Source organism: Hermetia illucens, chromosome 2, assembly GCF_905115235.1.
Source record: "Hermetia illucens chromosome 2, iHerIll2.2.curated.20191125, whole genome shotgun sequence".
Taxonomy (NCBI): Eukaryota; Metazoa; Arthropoda; class Insecta; order Diptera; family Stratiomyidae; genus Hermetia; species Hermetia illucens.
This window is the reverse complement of record NC_051850.1, coordinates 156676484-156697133: the sequence shown is the minus strand read 5'-3', so window position 1 is coordinate 156697133 and position 20650 is coordinate 156676484. Positions and strand designations below refer to the sequence as shown.

The 20650-nt window shown below is 42.0% G+C and overlaps 1 protein-coding gene and 1 long non-coding RNA gene across 2 annotated transcripts in view; one reads left to right on the top strand and one right to left on the bottom strand.

The window, feature by feature from the left end:
• Positions 1 to 579: 579 nt before the first annotated feature.
• On the bottom strand, positions 580 to 1791 carry LOC119649294. The gene is made up of 3 exons (XR_005249117.1): positions 1285 to 1791; positions 955 to 1230; positions 580 to 895 (listed from the first exon to the last, which is right to left on the bottom strand). It is a non-coding gene; the product is annotated as an uncharacterized LOC119649294 (long non-coding RNA).
• Positions 1792 to 1877: 86 nt separating this feature from the next.
• Positions 1878 to 20650, top strand: part of LOC119649291 (homeobox protein caupolican) — a 308010-nt gene continuing 289237 nt past the window's right edge. The window contains exon 1 of the mRNA XM_038051385.1: positions 1878 to 3131. Coding sequence (XP_037907313.1) covers positions 3069 to 3131 — 63 coding nt within the window. The 5' untranslated portion in view covers positions 1878 to 3068. The remainder of the gene's footprint in view (positions 3132 to 20650) is intronic.

Here is a 20650-nt window from a genome sequence, read left to right as displayed (position 1 = left end):
TTCAGTATAGGCTGGACCTCCACGATCAATTTTGCCAACTTTCTTTTATTTTACAAGTTTTGGACCAGCGGTCCCCTCCTGGTTGTCTCCGGCCTTTCAGGATGGTCTCTCGGCCATCGCCAAACCACATTTAGTCAAAAGTCCCAGCGTAAAATATAGTTGTACCCCCGTGGTTGACACTAGTGAACTCAGTCGTTTCATCCTCTCAAACATTCATGTTTACCAGGCAGAATACATGAGATTGTGAAGGCGTATTTATTTCATCAGTTCAAGTTCATCTTAGTGTATTGAGGCAGTTTCAATAGAATTTTCGACAAGCTGGAACGTTAGGTGAATGATCATAATGTGAATATGCTTTGCTGGAACCGAAAGTCCTGATAGGAGACATTTTTATTGTAGACAAAAAAACCATTTTATTAGTAAAACAAATCTCGGAGGATTTCGGATATCACTTGATTAAATAGTGAGTGACGACATTTAATTTCACTTATTCAACTTTGAAGATATCCTCGATCACTAAGTCACAGGACAAAGGTTTCAATTGACTATAGTTCCTTTAAGCCGATTTCGTCATCACCAATTACTCTCACATTTTCATTGCTATTTCTTTACTTGGATAACTGTTGATTACAGGATATTTTATTCTAATGTGACGCCTAGATATTTTCAGGCTTTTTAGACTTTGTAGTTAAAGGTTTCGATGCACCTATATAATCTTCAAGGTAATGTTAGATTTAGTAGACCATCTACTCAAAGATTAAAGAGGAACGAAGATGGTTTACGGTTTCGTACCATGGCAGAAGCAACTCATGAGACGTTCTTTTACTTTATCCATTGTCACAATCGAGCTTTACACTTACTACGTGCAGACTTGCAAAATCGGCTGAATGGTGACCTGCAAAAACGAATTATCTGAGCTATCACCAACTATCTTAGCACTAGATGTATACTTACCGCTTCGTCAAACTGTTCCACTCATTGTATCCAAGAAACAAAAGAATGTCGACCGCCCGCCCCGGGATTATGAGATTGTGTACAACGGGAGCATCGCATAAAAGACGAACATGCAACCGATTTGTTTTACCATTTGTCCGCCCCGTTCCACGCCAGCCCCGATAACGTGCGGTGGATCCAAGCAACCCAGAGACGACGGTACATGCCTCCAAAGCATTCGAACAGGTTTCCCCACCAAGCGCGAGTAGGCGGGGAAAATTATTATATCGCCCCAGTCTGCGGATAAGAAAGACGGGAAAAGCTCGAAGACTGGGAAGAGTACAAACAAACCTGCTCCAAATCGGGAACCGAGTCCAGAGTTCCCGTCAGCTTGCACTAGCGCCAACCGATTCGCGTTCCGAGTCCAATCCAAGAAACGAAGCACGACCAATACACATGCTCGATCCCCATCGGGAGCGAGGGAGCGCACCGACATTGGGTGGTCGTCTGGAGCTTTTTTTGCTCTTTTTCCATGTTCTCCCTAAACGACTATTTGTCCCGTTCTCGTTTACGATAGCCCCTGCTCCCGCCGAAATGTGCATGGATTTTTCTGTGTTCCAGGGAAAAACAAAACGCAAGGCGGGAAGTCTGAGAAAACAAAAGAAAGAAAAACTCGCGGAATAAATGGAGGAAAGCAAAAAAAAGTTGGAACGGTTCGCGATATGCACCCGGGGCTCCGCGGGACGGGGCTTGGTGGGATTTGTCATGCGGTTCGACCGGCAGATGTTTCAGTTCCACTTAGTTTAGTTTCGTTGGTGTCGCTTGCGCTTCGCGGCGTCGTGTATTTGTGACTGCCTAGTGGCTCTCGAGTGACGAAGCGACGGCTACGAACGCCGTGTGACCCGATGCGAATTCCCCATCGAGCTAAACGCGTTAGCGGCGGCATTGCGAGCTTCTGTCGAAATGTTAGACAACTGATGAATGCGAGTGAAATGTATGCAAATTTGGTTCGAGTCCTGTAATGTGCCTGGAGACGACTGTCTGAATGGGAAGCAGTTCGAGTCAGCTGATCCCTGTATGCTAGCTTATGCGTGAGTTGCCCCCCAATTGTGCGTGAGTGTAGTCGTGCGAGGCGCGAAATTCAAATTTCAATCTTGGCAACGACCTTAGAGATGAATGAATTGTCTAGGAACTGCGGCTAGGCTACTGTTGTCCAAGAACCCCGTAAAAAGCACCAATCAAGCCGGACCCCTGCGGACACACCGCGGTCGAACAGCAATAAAACTTGCTCACCACCACATGCACAACACAGGTTCGCGGTCTACAATTAGTTTTTTTGTTGTTGCTGGCCGTTGATGCAGTGGATGCTACTTTCACGCTTGGCCACTTGTAGTCGCTGCGATAGTTGTTGCTCCCGCATTAACCCTTACTAACCGCCTCGATTCGAGAATGTGTGGCAATGACCGTGTTTTCCCTTGCGCGTCCTAGTGTTGGTGTGCTGCTGATGCTCATTGCCCGATGCCAAACACGAGATACTATTATGTACTACACCACTGTTAGCAATTACAACGCTGATTCTCTGATTCTGTGATTGCGGCCAGGTGACATGAAATAATTGAAAAGAATTCTGCTGGCGACGTTTCTAGTTAACTTTCGGCTACCGGTTGTTATAGCTCGTCCTCCGCTGGCGGCCAATAGAATGATTGGAACGACTGTATTGTAACTGGTGTAATAAGCTACGACCCTGGACCAACCCGCCCTTGGGAACCGCGCGGGATGTGCTAACTCCTCGCAACGATTGATAGTACGGCAAAGTGGTTTGCGACTTGGCTAATAGAGTGTCCTTCGGGGATAGTCCTTTATTTTTATTATTAAATTTTTGATGAAAGTGTGTAACTGTTGGGCAACGAACTTTCCATTATTCTTCGATGAAATTTTCCAATTTGTTACTTTAAGTTTCAAATGAAAACATTATTTTCTCCGTTGGCTGAATTTCCGCGAGGGGATCTGAACTGGCCTCTTAAATCTTCCTCCTTTTTGACCAAAAAAGTGTTTTGAAGGAAAAAGTTTTGTAGTGTGTTTAGCTACTAATATTATGTGGATGTGTGGTTGTGGTCAGTTAGAACAGCAATTGAATGATTGACATAGTGTTTCGCGACATGTCACATTTCCCCCTTCGAGGATCACCCAGTACTCAGGTGAGTCGTTTCAGATTTTATTGTGCCGTTCCGACGGCAAAGTCAATCTAAAGATTTGGACCAATGTAAAAGATTTATTTCAGGATTTCAAATTTTTGGGGATGTCTCGAAAGTTGTGAAAGCACAGAAAGAAAAAAATGAGCCTTCGGGGCTAACCTATTAAAGTAGCGTAAGAGTGCTTGCTTCGGGCATGTTTTTGTGAGGAAAAATGCTACTCCGTTTTGCTCACTTATAAATGTCTCGATTTCTTAATTGTGCATTTTTTATTATTGGGAACTTCGACTTTACCTTTTGAGCTAGGATCCTTTTTTTGACGAGGTCCAGCTTTATGTGCTCGAAGGAAACTCAGTGCGACATTCCTCGTTGACACCTGATCCCTGAAGTATCTGGTGAGGGGAGGGGGCAGTCATGAATTACAGAATTATGTTTCCAATTCAGTCGTCTTTTAATTTAGTATTTAGATTCCATTAATTTATCATTTCCTACTGAAGAACCAAGCATTAAAAATTTGGCGCCCAATGTGGGTATTTCGTCCTCTAAAGTTTGCACTATGTATGGAAATGTGTTCAAAGTTGGTTAAGATTATGGCTTGCATGTGTTTTTGTGCTTGTTGTGTACTTTGGATAACGTCGATCATACAAATGAAAAAAACTTTATTATGATCTCATTAATGATGGTAATTTAGAAACGAAAATATGGGGAAGTTTTGAATAGAGAGGCTGGGAAAATTACAACAGACTGAATGAGGAACATCGAGTCTGAATATAATTTGTTGACTTCTGATGTTGATGCCATGAAGAAAAGAGAGTGCCACAATTGCATTTACGGATGATCAGCGAAACTAAAAATCAATTGAGAGTGAAAACAGGACCTTGGTGGAATCTGAAATAGTTTAAAACTCGTTCGTCACTGCACTGAATTAAGGACAAGAAAGGAATTACTCCCGACTGAGTAGTTTAAAACACAACCACTTAGAAGTCTGTGAAATGAAGTTCAATCTTCGGAGATAGATCTTTAAATATTTGAAAGGTTGAGAATACAAAATAATGACACCATCATGGAAGACCTACGATCATACAAGAATTACTTTGAATCACTAAATTTCTTAAACTTCAGGAAAGTATCCGTCATTTATTTATGCCGGTCGCTTTGATGGTGTGATGGCAGAATGCGTTGAATGCTAGCCTTTTGATCCTGTACTCTAGATTCGACTCTTGATTCCTATTGTGGCTATATAGTGCCGTTCGTCAGGAGATCGTTCCTCTTCGTTTACATCCCCAACATTACACTTATTACAAATGGCGCCCAGCGTGAGGTCCGACCCTCTTTGGGGTTTACCAATGAATCTGTGGAAGACAGCCAAATCCGGGTCCAAATTTTGATTTTGATTTATTGGATAGAGCCAACATTCAACGTGCTCAGCTTTAAGTCCCACATTGAAGTAGATCCTTGAAGCAATCGTCCTGTTGCCTTTTCTTTTCGAAGCTTTTCCCACAATTTGTACTTTATACCAAGATTTGGCATTTTGATGTTTGTCGCGGAAGTTAGGGTTTGCAAGTGATTGGAATCCAGAAGCCTCTGGAAATATGGGCTTTAGCGGCTAAATATTGTAAGATATTTGCTGTTAAAGCTTCTTGAAAGTGTCTTTCTTTGCTATTACGTATATATTACTTTGTTATTTATAAAACTTTAAGTTTTTATGATTTGTTTCTACTCTGGCGATAATTCGGAGTGAATGAGTTTTAACTTTTGAAGGAACTACGGAGGTAGATGAATATCTCTGGGTCTTTTATGTCCTCAGTGCGGCTTCTCATTTGAAACAATGATGATTGAATTCTTCCCGCTTCTTTTCTATTTGTTGATCTATTTCGACTTAAGGGGGTCATCCCGTATGAAGGCCGTTTTTTTTGGCTTTTTTAGAATTTTTTTGTGAGGAACTGGAGAAAGATACAAATACCATGGATCACTATGGATTTATTAATATCTTGAGCGTGCACAATAATTTTTCCAGCCCGGTCACAAAGTTCGTTATTGAAATACAGAGCAATTTAAACACTGCCACGCTAGAGGGCGCTGCGATCATCTTGAAGAAAAAAGTAAACGGCAATTTAACGTACAGACTTAACTAAAGCCCGCAAACTAGGCTTATTAAAAAATATTAAAAACTAAATTTTTGGTGCCTTGTTAAACTTTTTTTTTGAATTTTGGTGTTTTTTACGGCTTCTTCAATGAATAAAAAAAAATTATTGAATGAATCGCAATTATCCTAGTTTGCGGACCGTGGAAATATGTTCTGAATAAGTAGTGAAAATTTCAAACAATTTCGTTGTATAGATTTTGGGCTATGGTGGCAGCCGATTTTCAACGTGCAGTTTCGAGAAAAACGCATTTAAAAAGTAGAATGCGATTTTTAGCCATAAAATCTTAACTGGCCATTAATCTGTTATACCCAATCCATAAACCTTAGGCTTCTTCAAGTAACACATGTACAACCTTCGCTTCAATTTTTGTCCTTTTAGCCGATAAATACGCGTTTTATTACGGCGATCGGCATAAATCTGGTACATGACTTACCACGTGTTTAACACAATAACTTCCGAATGACTTTGCATATCAAAAAATCACTTTGCCCATATATTCTACACTATATCTAGATTTGAAGATAAAATCTGTTAGGTGACGTCCCCCACTCTCTCTACATTGCGTAAACCGATTTCTGGCGTTTGACATGACTCTTGTTAGCATAGCAGGTGTTATGTTGGCAATTTCTTCTTGGATGTTGGTCTTCAAATCTTGTAGGCTTCTTGGACGGTTCACATAAACACGGGATTTCAAAAAACCCCATAGAAAAAAATCACAAGGGGACAGATCGGGAGAGCGTGCCGGCCATTCCAAATCGCCTCTAATTGAGATAGGGCGCTCTGGAAAGTGTTCTCTCAAAGCAGCCATCGATGCTCTTGAAGTGTGTGCTGTTGCACCGTCTTGTTGGTACCAAGTGTCGCCCAAATGCAAATTTTCTAGCCGTGGGGAAAAAAAAATCTGTAGCATGTTTACATACCGGTCCGAATTCACTGTCACTGTAACCTCATTTTCCTCAAAAAACCAGGGACCAATAATTCCAGCTGAGGAAATTGCACAGCACACTGTGACTTTGGGTGAATGCAAAGGCTTTTGATGCAATTCTCGAGGGTTGGTGTCAGCCCAGTAGCGCATGTTTTGTTTGTTAACCGACCCATACAAATGAAAATGGGCTTCATCGCTAAAAAAAACAATACCACCCTCGGGAACGACATCAATGAAGAAGCTCACACGCGTTCATCCGAGAATTGAAGTCACGTTCTGAAAGTTCCTGCACTATCGCCATCTTATAGGGATGAAAATGAAGATCATCATGAAGAATTCTTCTCACAGAACGATGGGATAGTCCAAGGGCAGATGCGTGTTTGCGCGCAGAACGCCGTGGCGATCGCAACATTGACGCTCTCACAGCTTCAATGTTCTCACGTGATCTAATGGGCCGAGGGATTCCAGTTCTTCCTTTTGTCGCACTTGCAGTTTGTCTGAATGTAGTGACCCATGTAACAATTGATTTGCGGTCTGGGACGGGAGCGAACGGGGCTAAATTAAAGCGATTCCGAAATGCACGCTGTGTTGCAATAACCGAACATCCGCTTGAAAAGTAAACCTGAACGGCAAAGGCACGCTCCTCACTATTCCAACGCATGATGGCGACTGAACCGTGTCGGGACAAAACTTTACAGTATCCCCTCTTGAACGAGACCACTAGTGCTCCGCTATGACATCAACTAACTAAGTGGCGCGCATTTTAAAAAAGGAAGTTATGCTGTCGCACCCTGTACAATTGATGCCAAAAAAAAAATTTCGATTCCTCGAATCCAACACACGGGATGACCCCCTTAAAATCGAAATTTAGGACGCTTAGAGTGCTGATTCACATTCTTTAGACTTTTCCTCATTCAACTCCTTTCGACATTTTCATCTTCTTCTTTAGTTTCTATTCCGCTGTTTCTGTCGGTCTCTTGATCTTGTCCATAGACTTCGATGCTCAGGCTCGTCTTAGCTAGTGAGTTCTAGTCAGCGTGCATAACATGACTATACCAACTGTGACGCCTCTCTCGCCATTTCTCCACGTTGGGTACAAGCCCATGGCGACCGTGGATGTTCCCTTTCCGAAGGTGATCATAGTGCATTATGCCACTAATCTAACCGCAACATATCCATCGCCATTCCCATGAGGCGGCGTTCATTAAGATTGTCATAAGAGGCTACAGGATCTGAAAAACTGCGGTAGATTTCGGATTTAAGTTCTGAGTATGTCGCGGTCATTAACAATTACAGTGCCTACTTCTTTGGGGTTGATCATTGAAAATTCTCTTTTGCTCAGATTCAGTTGAAAATCATTTCATTTTTGAATGAGGTGGTGGGATCAGAGTTGTTCCAAGACGCTCAGAAAACATCATCTGCATAACGCAGTATACAGGACACTGCGCAGGAGAAATTTCAAGGGGGTTTTCTTGATGAACCCCGATGGAGATACAATTTAATCCTGTGCACGCCTTCTTCTGGCACTAAGTGCTGTCACAGGGCATACCTGATCAGTTTGTATGGTACACACTCAAAAGTTTTCTCTGTATCGAGGAATGCAATGTAGAGATGCTTTTCACAATTTTTCTCTAGGAACAACCGCGTAGTATGTACTGCATCAGCAGTTCCGCGCTTTTTAACAAACCCAGCTTGATTCACAATAATTTGACCGATGTCGCGAATGTGGTTTTCAAAGAAGGGGTAAAAAAATCAGCATAATATGGGGTAAGAACCGAAATGGATGATAATTTGAGCGTTATGATCGGCTGCTTTTGTTTTTCCATATTGGAGCGGTGGTGTCGTCATGCCAGTGAGGGTACAGTTTATCGTAAAGAATGGTGTAATGGACCGCGTGCTTCCCAGTTGTCATTCTTGTTAATTTGCCAATTTGCCGGTTTTTATCGTCGAGAAGCTTGTGGTAGAGACGCTTCTTTTCACGGACTTTCATTTCAACATCGTCGTCCCAAAGCTAAGTATTTCGGTTAATGATTCGCTTACCTGGATTGGTGTCTTTATGGGTTGCATAGGCTGCGTTGTGGATTGTGTCCTTAACTGGGTTCCACGATTCTTCTATATTCGTAATGGATGGTAATTGCGTAAGTGAGATCACTTCTTCTTTTTCTCACCAAATCGCCACCATTTAATACGTGGAGGGCCCGTGCTTCATTTGCAAGACGGTGATGACCGGTCTCATAAGGAAGGGCTTATGTCTCACAGGGCATAGGTCTTAAGAGAATATAGTCGATTTGAATTTTACTTCTCCCACTATAAAGTGCAAAAAAATGGAACAATCGTTTGATGAACCATATATTTAAAATTACAAGGTCGTGGATCGTCTTTTACTTTTTATATTAACAAGATTACTCTTATTTCAAATGACGCCCAACGTGGGGCCCACATTCGTTAGGTTTCAAAATTGTGGATCTCGGGAAGACCATCAATTCCGATTTGAAACTTCGATTGTTGGTATTTCTCGTCCAAGCTCTTCGGAAGCGTCCTTTCTTCCCTTTTTGTCTATGCCAATTTTCTTTTTACAGAACTTGAGGTTTCGTCCTTGTTAACAAGAAGACGAGATGAATAGGTTGGGCTTTTGCGGTTAGGTCCACCAAATCCGATATCCCTAAAAGCTATCTGCTGTCTTGGCTTACGCTATCGCTTCATATCAGGCAGAGTTTCCACGTCTCCTTTATCAACCATAGATGTTGTTCTTATAGACCGGGCTCTTACGGATTAAGTAACCTACCCACCGCAACCTATTCAGCCGGAGTGTATCCACAACTAGACGATCATCGTATCTTTCATAAATTTAATTGATATATAGGCAACGAAATCGCTCATACTCATGTAAGGGGCCAAAAAATCCATCGGAGGATTCTTGTCTCGAAGTCGGCGAAGAGGTCACAATTTTTCTTGCTAAGAACCCAAGTTTTTGAGGAAAACATGAGAACTGGAAAGATTATTGTCTTGTACATTAAGAGCGTTGACCTTATAGTGAGATGTTCCTAGTGGAACAGTTACTGTAAGCTGAAATAGGCTTTGTTGGTTGCCAACACCCGTGTGCCGATTTCATTGTCGAAGCAGTTATCGGTTGTGATTTTCGACCATAAATAGGAGAAATTATCAACGGTATCAAATTTGTAGTCTCCTATCGTTATTGTTCTCATTTGATCAGTGCGGTTTGATGTTGTTGGTGCTTTCGTTTTTGGTGTCGTCTTCGTCTTGCTTTCTTTAATGTGCGGCCCAAAATCTCGCGTTCCCTGCTGGATCTGTTTGAAGGTAGACTGTCCACTTCGGAATGTTCTTCTCATAATATCAATATTATCAGCACATGCCAGTAGTTGGGTAGACTTGAAGAGGATTGTGCCTCTTGCATTTACATCTGCATCGCGGATTAATTTTTCCAGGGCCACCCTAAAGAGGATGCATGTCATATGCGGCCTTGATGATATCCGCGATCGTTATGGGGTTGCACCGATCATGGAAAAGTCAAAAGGCAGACCTAACATAAACAACGGTGGTTTGATACGCTAGATGGGGATTTGAAAGCCTCGAGATTGCATCCAGATGAGGCATTCGATAGAGCCAAATGGCGAAGCCTATCACGACAAGCCCACCCCGCTTGTGAACGGGACAAAGGCTGAAGAAAAAGAGGAAGATTCAGGACTTGTTTTTTCGACACTTGCACTTCACTTCTGAACCCTATAGGAATCTTTGTCACAAAATAAATTCGCAAGCCCGGAATATGAACGCTCGGTAACAATATTATACGGTATTACATTAGGTAGCCTTAGGTTAAATATGATAAGCAGCGTATATATGTACAACGGCTTCGCTTTTCCACGTCTCACTTTCAAAGGCTTTGTTGATTTTTTACTTAAAAATACTTGGTTGCACTTTAGTTCCACTAATATGTGTATAGCTCGAAGAGAATATACTTTGAATGTACCCAACATTCAATTCGACATAGTATTGACATTCTATTTCGGAGGAATAGTTATTTGACTTGAAAGGGGCGACTTCAATCTACTATAACTTTGTTAATAATAATAAGATTTTCACAAAACTTGCCAGTCTGCTGCTTAGTATCTAGTATACCGACATCATCATCAACGGTGCAAAAAACCGCTATCCGGTCTAGGCCTGCCTTAATAAGGAATTGCAGACATCCCTTTTACGCCGAGGTCCATCATTTCGACATTTTTAAAAGCTGCCTGGTGTCCTGACCTACGTCATAACTCCATCCTAGGCAGGGTCTGCCTCGTCTTCTTTTTCTACCATAGATATTTCCCTAATATACTTTTCGGTCTGGACCTGTTGAGCCAGATTTTATCCACAACAAGACGGTCGTGGTATCGCTCATAGATTTCGTCGTTATGTAGGCAACGGAATCGTACATCCTCTTCTGTCAAAAATTAGTCTACCTAAGGGAAGTTCGCATTAAATTTTGAAAATATAATAATATACTATTATTAACTTTATTTGAGTGGATATTGTAGTGGCGAGTATTTGGAGGCCTAGATACTATATGCATGGACCAGCATGATTTTTAGGTTAGGTATTTTATGAGAATGGGCCTTTGAAATAATTGTATTTTTTCGGATCTCCTCCCTCTTTCCCCTTGCAACCAATGTCAAAACTAATATCTGCTTCAAAAAGTACTTAGGAAACCTTTCTGAAAAAATGGGTGTAACCGAATGGCAGACAGACGAACAGGTATCTAAAGTTAGTGTTGGTTCGAAGAAGTTAGGTTTGAACGGACTTTGGTCAGAGAAGAAACAAAGATTGTGATGTATTTTTTTAAAAGGTCGCGATCGATCCTTCCAAAAGTTATACAGCGGATCACTTGTCCTTATTTTATCATCTTCAGCAAGGGAGGGATCGTGACAGTCATAAGAGACTTGAGACATAACAGTAGTACACACTGTAATTGAAGAGGAGTCACTGAAAATTCGCCGGAGGATAAGGGGAAGCAACGCCTTAGCTCTGGAAGTCAGAACATATTTACTGCGTTATGCCGCCAGAATGCTTGTTTTCTTAAATTCGAACAATTCGAATCTCAACATTATAAGCTGGATATTCTAGGTCTAAGCGAAGTAAGATGGTGGGAGTGTGGAGAGTACTCCTCTCCTTCTTGCTAGATTAATAGCAATGTGATTTTGTCCTCTGGAAAGCAGAAGCGGATCTGGTTTCGGATTGTTTCTGACATCTACCCCAAGGCGTTTTCTAAATGAAAAATTGCGGTTCAAGTTGGGGAGCATCACAATTGTAGTGATATGCACAAACGGAGGCTTCTGATATGGTGCAGAATGCGTACTTACTATGATCAATTACATGCAGTGCAGTGGAGGCTTCCAAATGGTGCTATTGGCTCTGACAATGCCTTTTCCGGACATGTGATGGGAAAGTACGGTCTTGGTGACCGTAATGATAATGGTTTGAGGTTTGTGGATTTTTACAGTTTCTATTGCCTCGCCATTGGTAATACATTGTTCGAGCACAGAGTCTGCCATAAGGTCAGTTGGGTTTCAACTGAACGATACTGTCGGAGCAATGAGATTGACTACTTTGTGATCAGCAGTAGATTAGGAGTTGTTTCCTGGATGTGGGTCACAAGAGAAGCTGGCCGCTTATGTTCGATTGCGTGTCGCGTCCGCACTTTTCGTAGGGTTGGAGAACTGCGACCCCCAAGTTGAATATAGTCCGCTCGTATTATCAGGTGAACAGTGGCAACTATCATGCTAATCGAACGCAGATGGGCATTAGTCCGCCATAAAAAATGCTCCTTTATCGTCGTCACCTCCGTCCTGAAGGTGTCATAAGATCTGCGTGACTGTGGAATCCAGGAAGCAAATCGATGAACGGAGGGGATTGAAGGTCTATTAACTGTGGTGAGTGATGATGGGCGTGACGCGCTCGAACCCCGATTTCGAACGAAATCCCGAGATGTTCAGCGTAGTGTGCGTCGTGAAAATAGAGAATTCGTCAATACGCTACTGAGAGAAGTGGAAGATGCTGCTGACAGCAATGATTACAGAAATGTACACCATATCGATTAAGAGTTGAATGCGTTAACGGTCGGCTCCCCATCCATGATGACGAGCAACAGAAGAGGTGGAATGAACGGTTCTTAAACGTATCATATTCGGTAAGGTTACTGTTCTTGAGAATGAAATGGCTAGTCACCGTAATATGCCTATATGGACTGTCCTTCCAAGTAGAAGAAAAATCATTTCGGTGATCATCGTACTTAGAGGGAGTAAAGCCGCTGGGTTTGACGGTCTCTCTGCTATTCATTATTTATTTATCGTTAATGGAGGGGTATCTGCGTGATCCCTGCCATTGCAAGGATAGCAGCTAAAGTAATCCTGGAACGCATCAAAGAACGTTTCGAAAGCCTGATCGACAGAGAAGAGACTGGGTTCCGCTCCGGATCCTCCTGCATCGGCCACATTTTGGAACATTGCGCGGAGTTTAGATCTTCGCTCTTCATCGATTTCGAGAAAGCTTTCGATAGCGTCAACAGGGATTTTATCTGGAGTGCTCTACGGAGGGGCATTGCGGATAAACTAACAGCTATTATTAGAGCAACATATGAAGGGGCAAAATGTCACATGGTGTACCGAAGTGAAATCTCAGAGGATTTTGAGATTCAAAGCGGAGTCCGCGAGGATTGTATCCTGTCCACGATATTATTTCTTCTTGTTATCGGTAAAATTCTCCATGCTGTCTTGTCTGGAGGACGTGGAGGAATTCAATGGAAGATGACATCTTCCCTCAAGCACCTCGACTACACTGAGGACATTTGTTTGCTTTCTCGCCTCTGTCACTGGGCCCGGCTTTTGAAAGACAGGAAAGTGGTGTTTGATTGAAAATATGTTCTCAAGTTGACGGTTCATCGCACCCTTCCTATCTGGATTAATGAGGACAGCGTCGAAGGTGGCAATCAATTTATACATTTAGGAAGCGCGTTTCCGGCCGAAAGAAAATGGCACCGAACTGGATGTTGGTCGACACATTAAAGGCGCTAGATTCACTTTCGCTCCGTTTTTTGAAATCTGGAAATGCATTTATCTTAACACCAAGATCAAGTTGAGACTGTTCTGAGCTGGTGTTCTTTCTGTGTTGCTATATGGGAATAACGCATATAGAGTGAAGTGCACTGTTACTCAAAGGCTCCAATCCTTTGTGAACATTTGTATGCGTCGTTTCGTCGGAGTACGTTGGCATAATTTCATTACTGGCTATGCCATGCAGTGGAATCCACTTTCACCAGATAGCTGACGAGAGTGTCTCCCCAAGGACACTTGGCACAGAACAGTTGAGAAGGAGTGCGGAAGTCTCGGAAGGTCGTCGGGGGGCTGAACCAAGGGGTAAATGGCAACCATGTATATAAGTATTCCAAGCCTGACATTGTTAGTTTTCAGAGCTTTTATGTATTAAAAAAAGAGTGCTAATTTCAATAATCGTGACTGTTGCGACTACTCTGGCAAAGTACTTAGCTATCTTGCTCCGACCATTCAACAAATGTGTTGGATGTTACGGGGACGGCTAGGAGAAGCTAGTGCTGGAATTATTCTGGATTTACTACTGTTGCCTTCTGCTTTGATATTCTCTACAGAATGAAGTTCAATATGGTAGAACTGGTTTAGTTAAGTTAACTCTAAACTGCAGACAGAGATCCATAGGACACCAATCAAAATTAACTCAGTCCTCATTCCCTCAGCTACTCCTCTAGTTGCCAAGCCATAAAAATTAGAATCCTCAGTTTTATCACCTCCGATATAATGGACTTTATAATTTTATAGTCACTATATAGAACGTTAATTTCTCTTATTAACTATTTCAGACAATAAATTTGAATTCCCACCTCACAGTTTTTTGCAGCCAATGAAATCTGCTTAACGCGTTGAGCAGGCCGTCAATATTTGCATTTTGTGTTACATCCATCGCAACACAATTCGTTATTGTTTTAATTAGACCATTATCACCATTATTCCGTAAATTATATTTATTTTTATTCGCCGTTTCAGCTTCTTAAGATAAGCGAAATTATTTATTGCTAATGTGGGTAGCGAACAATCTAAATGACCGTCAAGAGAAACAAATTCGATTTTTGTTCAACATTTTCAGAGGAATCGTTTTGGAACAATGCGAAACACAAGTCGTGAAAAATACACCTGAGCTGGAGGTACTCATTCTCCCTAACTATGCATAAATCGAATTTTACCGTACTATTATCGTTTCTCTACGTATTGTTTTATAATGATTGGGGGCTCTTTTTTCAAATGTTTATAACAATTTGTTTGCCACTTTTGCACAAAACAGCATTAAATTAGGTTTGTCATGCATCGTTTGCGTTTCTTAATGGTTGTGTGGAGTAAAAAATGTTTTTTGAATATCTAATTTGTTTGTATATAGGCGAGCATAATTAGCTATTATGCATAATTTGGCTAATTGTGATTTGTTATGCAATGTTTCAACGTCGCGCCATATAAATATATTTAAGCAGTTTTTTTTTTTTCAGCAGAGTTTATAGTTTTTGTGTGAGTTACTGAAGGTCCCAGGACTTTGAATAAACTAAATTGTTGTATTCAAATGTTGGGTCATTTGTGTCATATTTTGGATACAGCTTAAATGATAGTCGAAATAAAATAAATAAAAATTGGATCTTTATTGTATTTTCATAAATTTGTTTCCCATTTTGAATAAAATTCAAATAATTTTTGTGTATTGGTAATAAATTTCATTGTTTATTTATTATAGAGGAAATAATTTTAATGCAAATTTTCGGAAGATGTCGTAGAAGTAAATGAGACATTGACATTAAGCAGTTTAAGGAAAGGAGGCGGTATAGCTTGAGGATTAACATTTTAAACCTTCTACATATAATAAACTTTGTGAATATGTTCATATAATTTTACCTTTCCAAAATTCTAACAATTGCTTTCATCTGATTATATTTTGATATGGATTTCTTCATTTGGCAATAAAAATATAAAAAGCGAAATATAACGGCTCATTCACTTACCTCATTTCTCCGTAGGATCTTAAACCTTGCTTGGCCTCTTCACTTGTCACTTGGAAAGTACAGTTAGTAATCATTATTTATTTTTCCTCCCACAGCATAATATTTTATTAATCCCCTTTCCCTTAATTCCCTACTTGATGCATTTGGAAGTTCATTTATCCTTAGCTCATCAAATTTCTTTATATTTCATTTCGCTACTTACGGTAGCTATTGCTGTAATTAGGCACAACTATATGAAAGATTGGTTATTGGTAGATGGATGGATTGTTGCGATCCGGGAAGATAAACTTCATATATGTAGCGTGATTCATTTGAACATCTTTTAAGGTTATGTTTTTTTTTGAAACTAGCATGCCATTAGAATCGATTCTGTCGGTCTGTCTGCCTGTCACACTCAATTTATTCGGGAACGGCTGAACCAACTGTCACTGTCAAAATTAAGTGGGAATGTATGGTCTGTGAATCCCTTCGCATATAGCAAGTGCCACCATTCTCTATTGAGTTTAAAGGAGGCTCCTTAACTCCACATGGGAATGAGAGTTTAAAATATGAACCTCAAAAAGTGTAACAGGTCTCGTTCACAGAATTTATCCAGCTGAAAAGCTGGGGGGTTCGCAGGGAAACGCGCACGAAGTAAATCGGAAATATTTGCACGATCAATATGTGCATACCGTCTTTTTTAAACCTTTTGTACCGCTCATATGCGGGGTAGACTCGTATTAATATACATGCATATATAGGCATAGTATTCGGTTACAGGCAATGTTTTCTGGATTTTTAGCCATATACGAACACAAAACCTTTATACCTGAAGTGCCAGCCAGCATGGATACTTATATATATCCAAATTGCTCAGGTGGACTACGCAAAGTACCGTTCAGTAACAAATGTTTTTTGCATTCGGCACAAATCTCAAGAGCGTGCCTTATCGTGATAAACAACTTTGGATATTTTACGTAAAGATCATTCTTCTTCATTTTTTTTCAGCCTTTGTCCCGTTCACAAGCGGCGTCAAATTGGTTCCGCCATTTGGTTTTACTTTGCTTGGTCTGCATGCATTCGCAAGTTTTTAAATCCCCATCCAGCGTATCAAGCCACCGTTGTTTCAGCCGGCCTTTTGGTCGAATTTCCTTTAGCGCGAATTAAGCAAGCGTACCATTAAAATCCCTCTCTCGCAATTTTCCCACGACCAGTGCAACTCCATACCGATCACGGATATCCTCATTTCGGATGTGATCGAAACGTTTCACGCCACTAGTCCAACGCAACATCTTCGTCTCCATTACCGCAAGATAGAGTTAATTGTCTTTTATAGTCGGCCAACACTTAGAACCATAGAGGCGATTGGGCGGATAACACTACGGTAAATTTTAGATTTTAGACGTTCGTTGATATGTCGATCACCAGCTGTGAAACGCAACTTCATCCAGGTTGCGTGCAGCAATTTCATAACTCAGTTCTCCATTGGCTAATAGCATTGACCCGAGATATTTAAATCGCTCAGGTCTGCGCAGGTTACTACCGTTGATAGTGATTGTGCTTGTTTCATATGGATTGGTTGTCAAAAATTCAGTTTTATTCATGAGGCGATCATTCCATTTTTGGACAAGCTGCTCGAGATCATTTTTGCTATTAGACGCTAGAAAAATATCATCTTCATAAAGCAGTGTATGGGGCAGTGGACGTTGGATAGCTCGTTTCACGGTGTCCATAACAAAAACAAAGAGGAGTGGTGAGAGGGCGCTTTCTTGATGAACACTAGAAAAGACACGAAACGGTTTTGAAACACCCGCCATACTTCGAACTTTATTTTTCCGATCGTGGTATAGCAATTGAGGCGAGCGCGAGAGTTCTTTTGACACTAAGTATTGTCGTAAAACATACCAGATGAATTCATGTGGCACACGATCAAACGCTTTCTCTAGATATAAAAATGTAATGCAAAGAGGGCGATGCATCTCATGGTGTTTTCCTATGAGCAAACGCGCAGCGTGTATTGTGTCAGTAGTTCCACAGTTCTGGACAAATCCGGCTCGATTCATGGTTATTTCAACGATTTCGCAAATACGTTTGTAAAGAATGCGTTCAAATTTCTTCATGGTATGGGAAAGTAACCGCATCGGGCATTGAACATTCTGCTGTATTACCTTCCTTTTTCCATATTGGAGCTGTGGTACTGTCTTGTCAGTCAAATAGTGTTCTACCTTCCCGAATCATCATCATCAACGGCACAACAACCCCTATCCGGTCTAGGCCTGTCTTAAAAAGAAACTCCAGAAATCCCGGTTTTGCGCCGAGGTCTACCAATTCGATATCCCTAAAAGCTGCCTGGAGTCCTGACCTACACCATCGCTTCATCTCAGGCAGGGTCTGGTTCGTCTTCTTTTTCTACCATAGATATTGCCCTTATAGACTTTTCGGGCTGGATCATCTTCATCCGTACGGATTAAGCGACTCGCTCATCGCAAGCTACTGATGGTCATGGTATCGCTCATAGATTTCGTCGTTATGTAGGCTACGGAATCGCCCATCCTCATGTAGGGGGCCAAAAATTCTTCTGAGGATTCTTCTCTCGAACGCGACCAAGATCAATTTGGCAATGTCATTGTCTTGTACAGTGAAAGTTTTGACCCTATGCCCCTATGACGTTTCGAGCGGAACAGTTTTAGTAAACTGAAATAGGTTCTGTTGGCAACCAACAACCGTGCGCGGATTCCATCATCGTAGCTATTATCGGTTGGGATTTTCGACCCTAGATAGGAGAAATTATCAACGGTCTCAAAGTTGTAGTCTCCCATCTTTATTCTTACCGTTTGACCAGTGCTGTGGTCAAATGGTAGTATAGGTCCCAAGTCGAAACGTGGATTGGTACCCACGATGGAGCATAAAACCTGGGAAATGCCTGCTGAACCAACATCAACAGCTCTACTACCAAACTAAACCAAACCGATGTACAGCTCAAGATCTCGCACCAATCGCCGCCTCCTCGATCTGGATGAAGGCAGTTTGTACGTCTCAGGTCATTCTTTCCATGATGTCGATATCGTCTGCATAGGTCAGTAGTTCGGAGGACTTAAAGAGGATCGTACCTCTTGCATTTTCCTCAGCATCATGGATCACTTTCTCGAGGGTCAGGTTGAAGAGGACGTATGATATGGCATCCCCTTGTCGTAGACCGTTGTTGATGTCCAATGACCGTTCTGAATAACCCGATGAAAGAATTCACTGAACCGCAGGCCCTAGATCTTCGGTTTTTTGAGCTCAGATGCGATGTCGTCAGGTCCTGTTGCTTTCCCTGTTTTCATTCGGTTTAGTGCTTCCTTAACTTCAGTTGCGCTGACAGTTACTTATCCATGGCTTACCGTGGATGCCTGCCTCGGGGACTTAATCCTACGATTTTTTTAGACACGGATTGATTTTGTGACCATAATTAGGTATCTTCCATAGGCAAGGAAAAATGCATTCTTTCAGACAACCGATGCTGAGCAACAAATCTGGGCATTAGTGGAATACCAGTTATATGCGCCTTCTTATTTTTCGTCGCTGAAATCCGCCTCTTCGAACTCTATCATGGTGAAAAGTTGGTAGTCCTCGACGGCTTGCTACATTAATGAATACGGGATGTCTGGGGAATAATGGCCATACAATGCAATAAATTTGATCGGTACTAAGTATGGAGGGTTTCCACAGAGTCTCGACAAGCTCGCAACCGAGTCCCCACGGATCCTTGTTTGCTTCGTTGACTAGGCCCTGTAAGCCGCAGGGTTCGCTTTTGTTTATCGTGCTGCAGAGTTTCTTTTTAGTCGGTATGTACTCCGCAAATGTAGCGCTTGCCTTTTCCCAGGTGTGAACGTTGTGTCAAACAGCGCTCCAGCGTAGTTCTACCTCTTCCAAGAGCTTCATAGAATCTTCTGATGTTTAATCTAACGACATCTCTCGCCAAGCGGACCGTTGGATTGGTACACGACTGCAAATAGCGTCAAGCACTTCGAAAGCAATGCACTGGTGGGGATTTGACTGGAAGTCTTCCAGAACTTGCCGCTCATTCATCGTCGGCACTAGTGATTTCGGTGTCGGCGATGCTTCCTTCGCAGCCTAGACGTCGAAATGTTGCCGTGGATCTGGTGTTTAAAACTTCAAGCGCGGTTCTCGTCAGCATTTTAAGGATCCGTTGCCCTCTGTGGTCTGGGTTGAGACATGTCCCATTCAAGGGCCCTAGCATTCAGATAATTCCCTACTGAAATTCGCCCCTTTGTGCCCAAAACCAGCACCAAGCCTGCGTCGAAAGTTCTGTATCGCCTGACTCGGTGTTAGGCAAACGTTAAGCCGAATCTCCACTCCTACTCCACTCCCTCGACTTTGGACAAGAAGCCGAAGTCGGATGCCATCCCGAACCCAGATAGCAACGGTATCCGCAACGGTCAAGATGCCAAGAAGCTGAAGTCCTTGTTTCGGTACCCCTCGCTGATTAACATTAATTCAGCTTTTATTTCCACAACGAACTGCACTGGCAACTCATGAGCAGTGGCACTCCCATTCATGGTAACTCATAGGATGTGGATCACGCTAGCCGCGTTCTAATCTTTTCCAGTTCGGCCTGAAGCCTGGACGTCACTTCGAACCTGCAGTATGTGCCACACTCTCACCAGACGCGTCATGATCCTTTAAGAAAATGCGATTTTTTTCTTCGTTGCTAGTCTTTGCTTGGTGACCTGCCTAATCGCATCTACGGCAAGGTCTCTTCCTGTCGGGTCGCTGGCAACTTGCAGAGGTGTGTCTATAGACACTTGTAACACTTGGGGGGAGTCATCCGCATTCATGCCCTGTATACTATCTATTCAATTTTTATTTTTGCGATGTTTAATAGTTTTCTCGCGTATTACGCGTACTTCCATCACAGCGAGTTATTGGCCTCGAGAATTGATAGAGAAGTGACACGTATCCATTGGTCACCTCCGGATATTTACACTGGATCGCTTGGTCGACTTCGACCTTTTCTGCGAGGCAGTCAAGATCTCAGAGAACCTTTCCTGCCAGTAGCCATTTTACCACCTCGTAAAACATACCGTTCCTAGTCATTTTCGGGCCTAGTCCAACGTCGTTTTCCGTAGGGGAAACACTTCTACTACACAGTTTTCGGGCTTTATGTTATAGCGTATTTCACTGAGAATTTCCGCAAATGCCTTGCCTTCCACTGTCTGGTCCTTTTTCGTTTCATTGTTTTTTATATTGACAATTTGTCATTAATAACCGCCTTGGTTTTAGACAGGCGGCGTAGCTTATTGCTTTCTTTCGTCCTTCTTTATTATATATTGTTCTTTTTTTGGTTCCTGAAGACTACTTGGATGAAATCTCCTTCAGACGCGTTTTCCTCTTTTCACTTTTT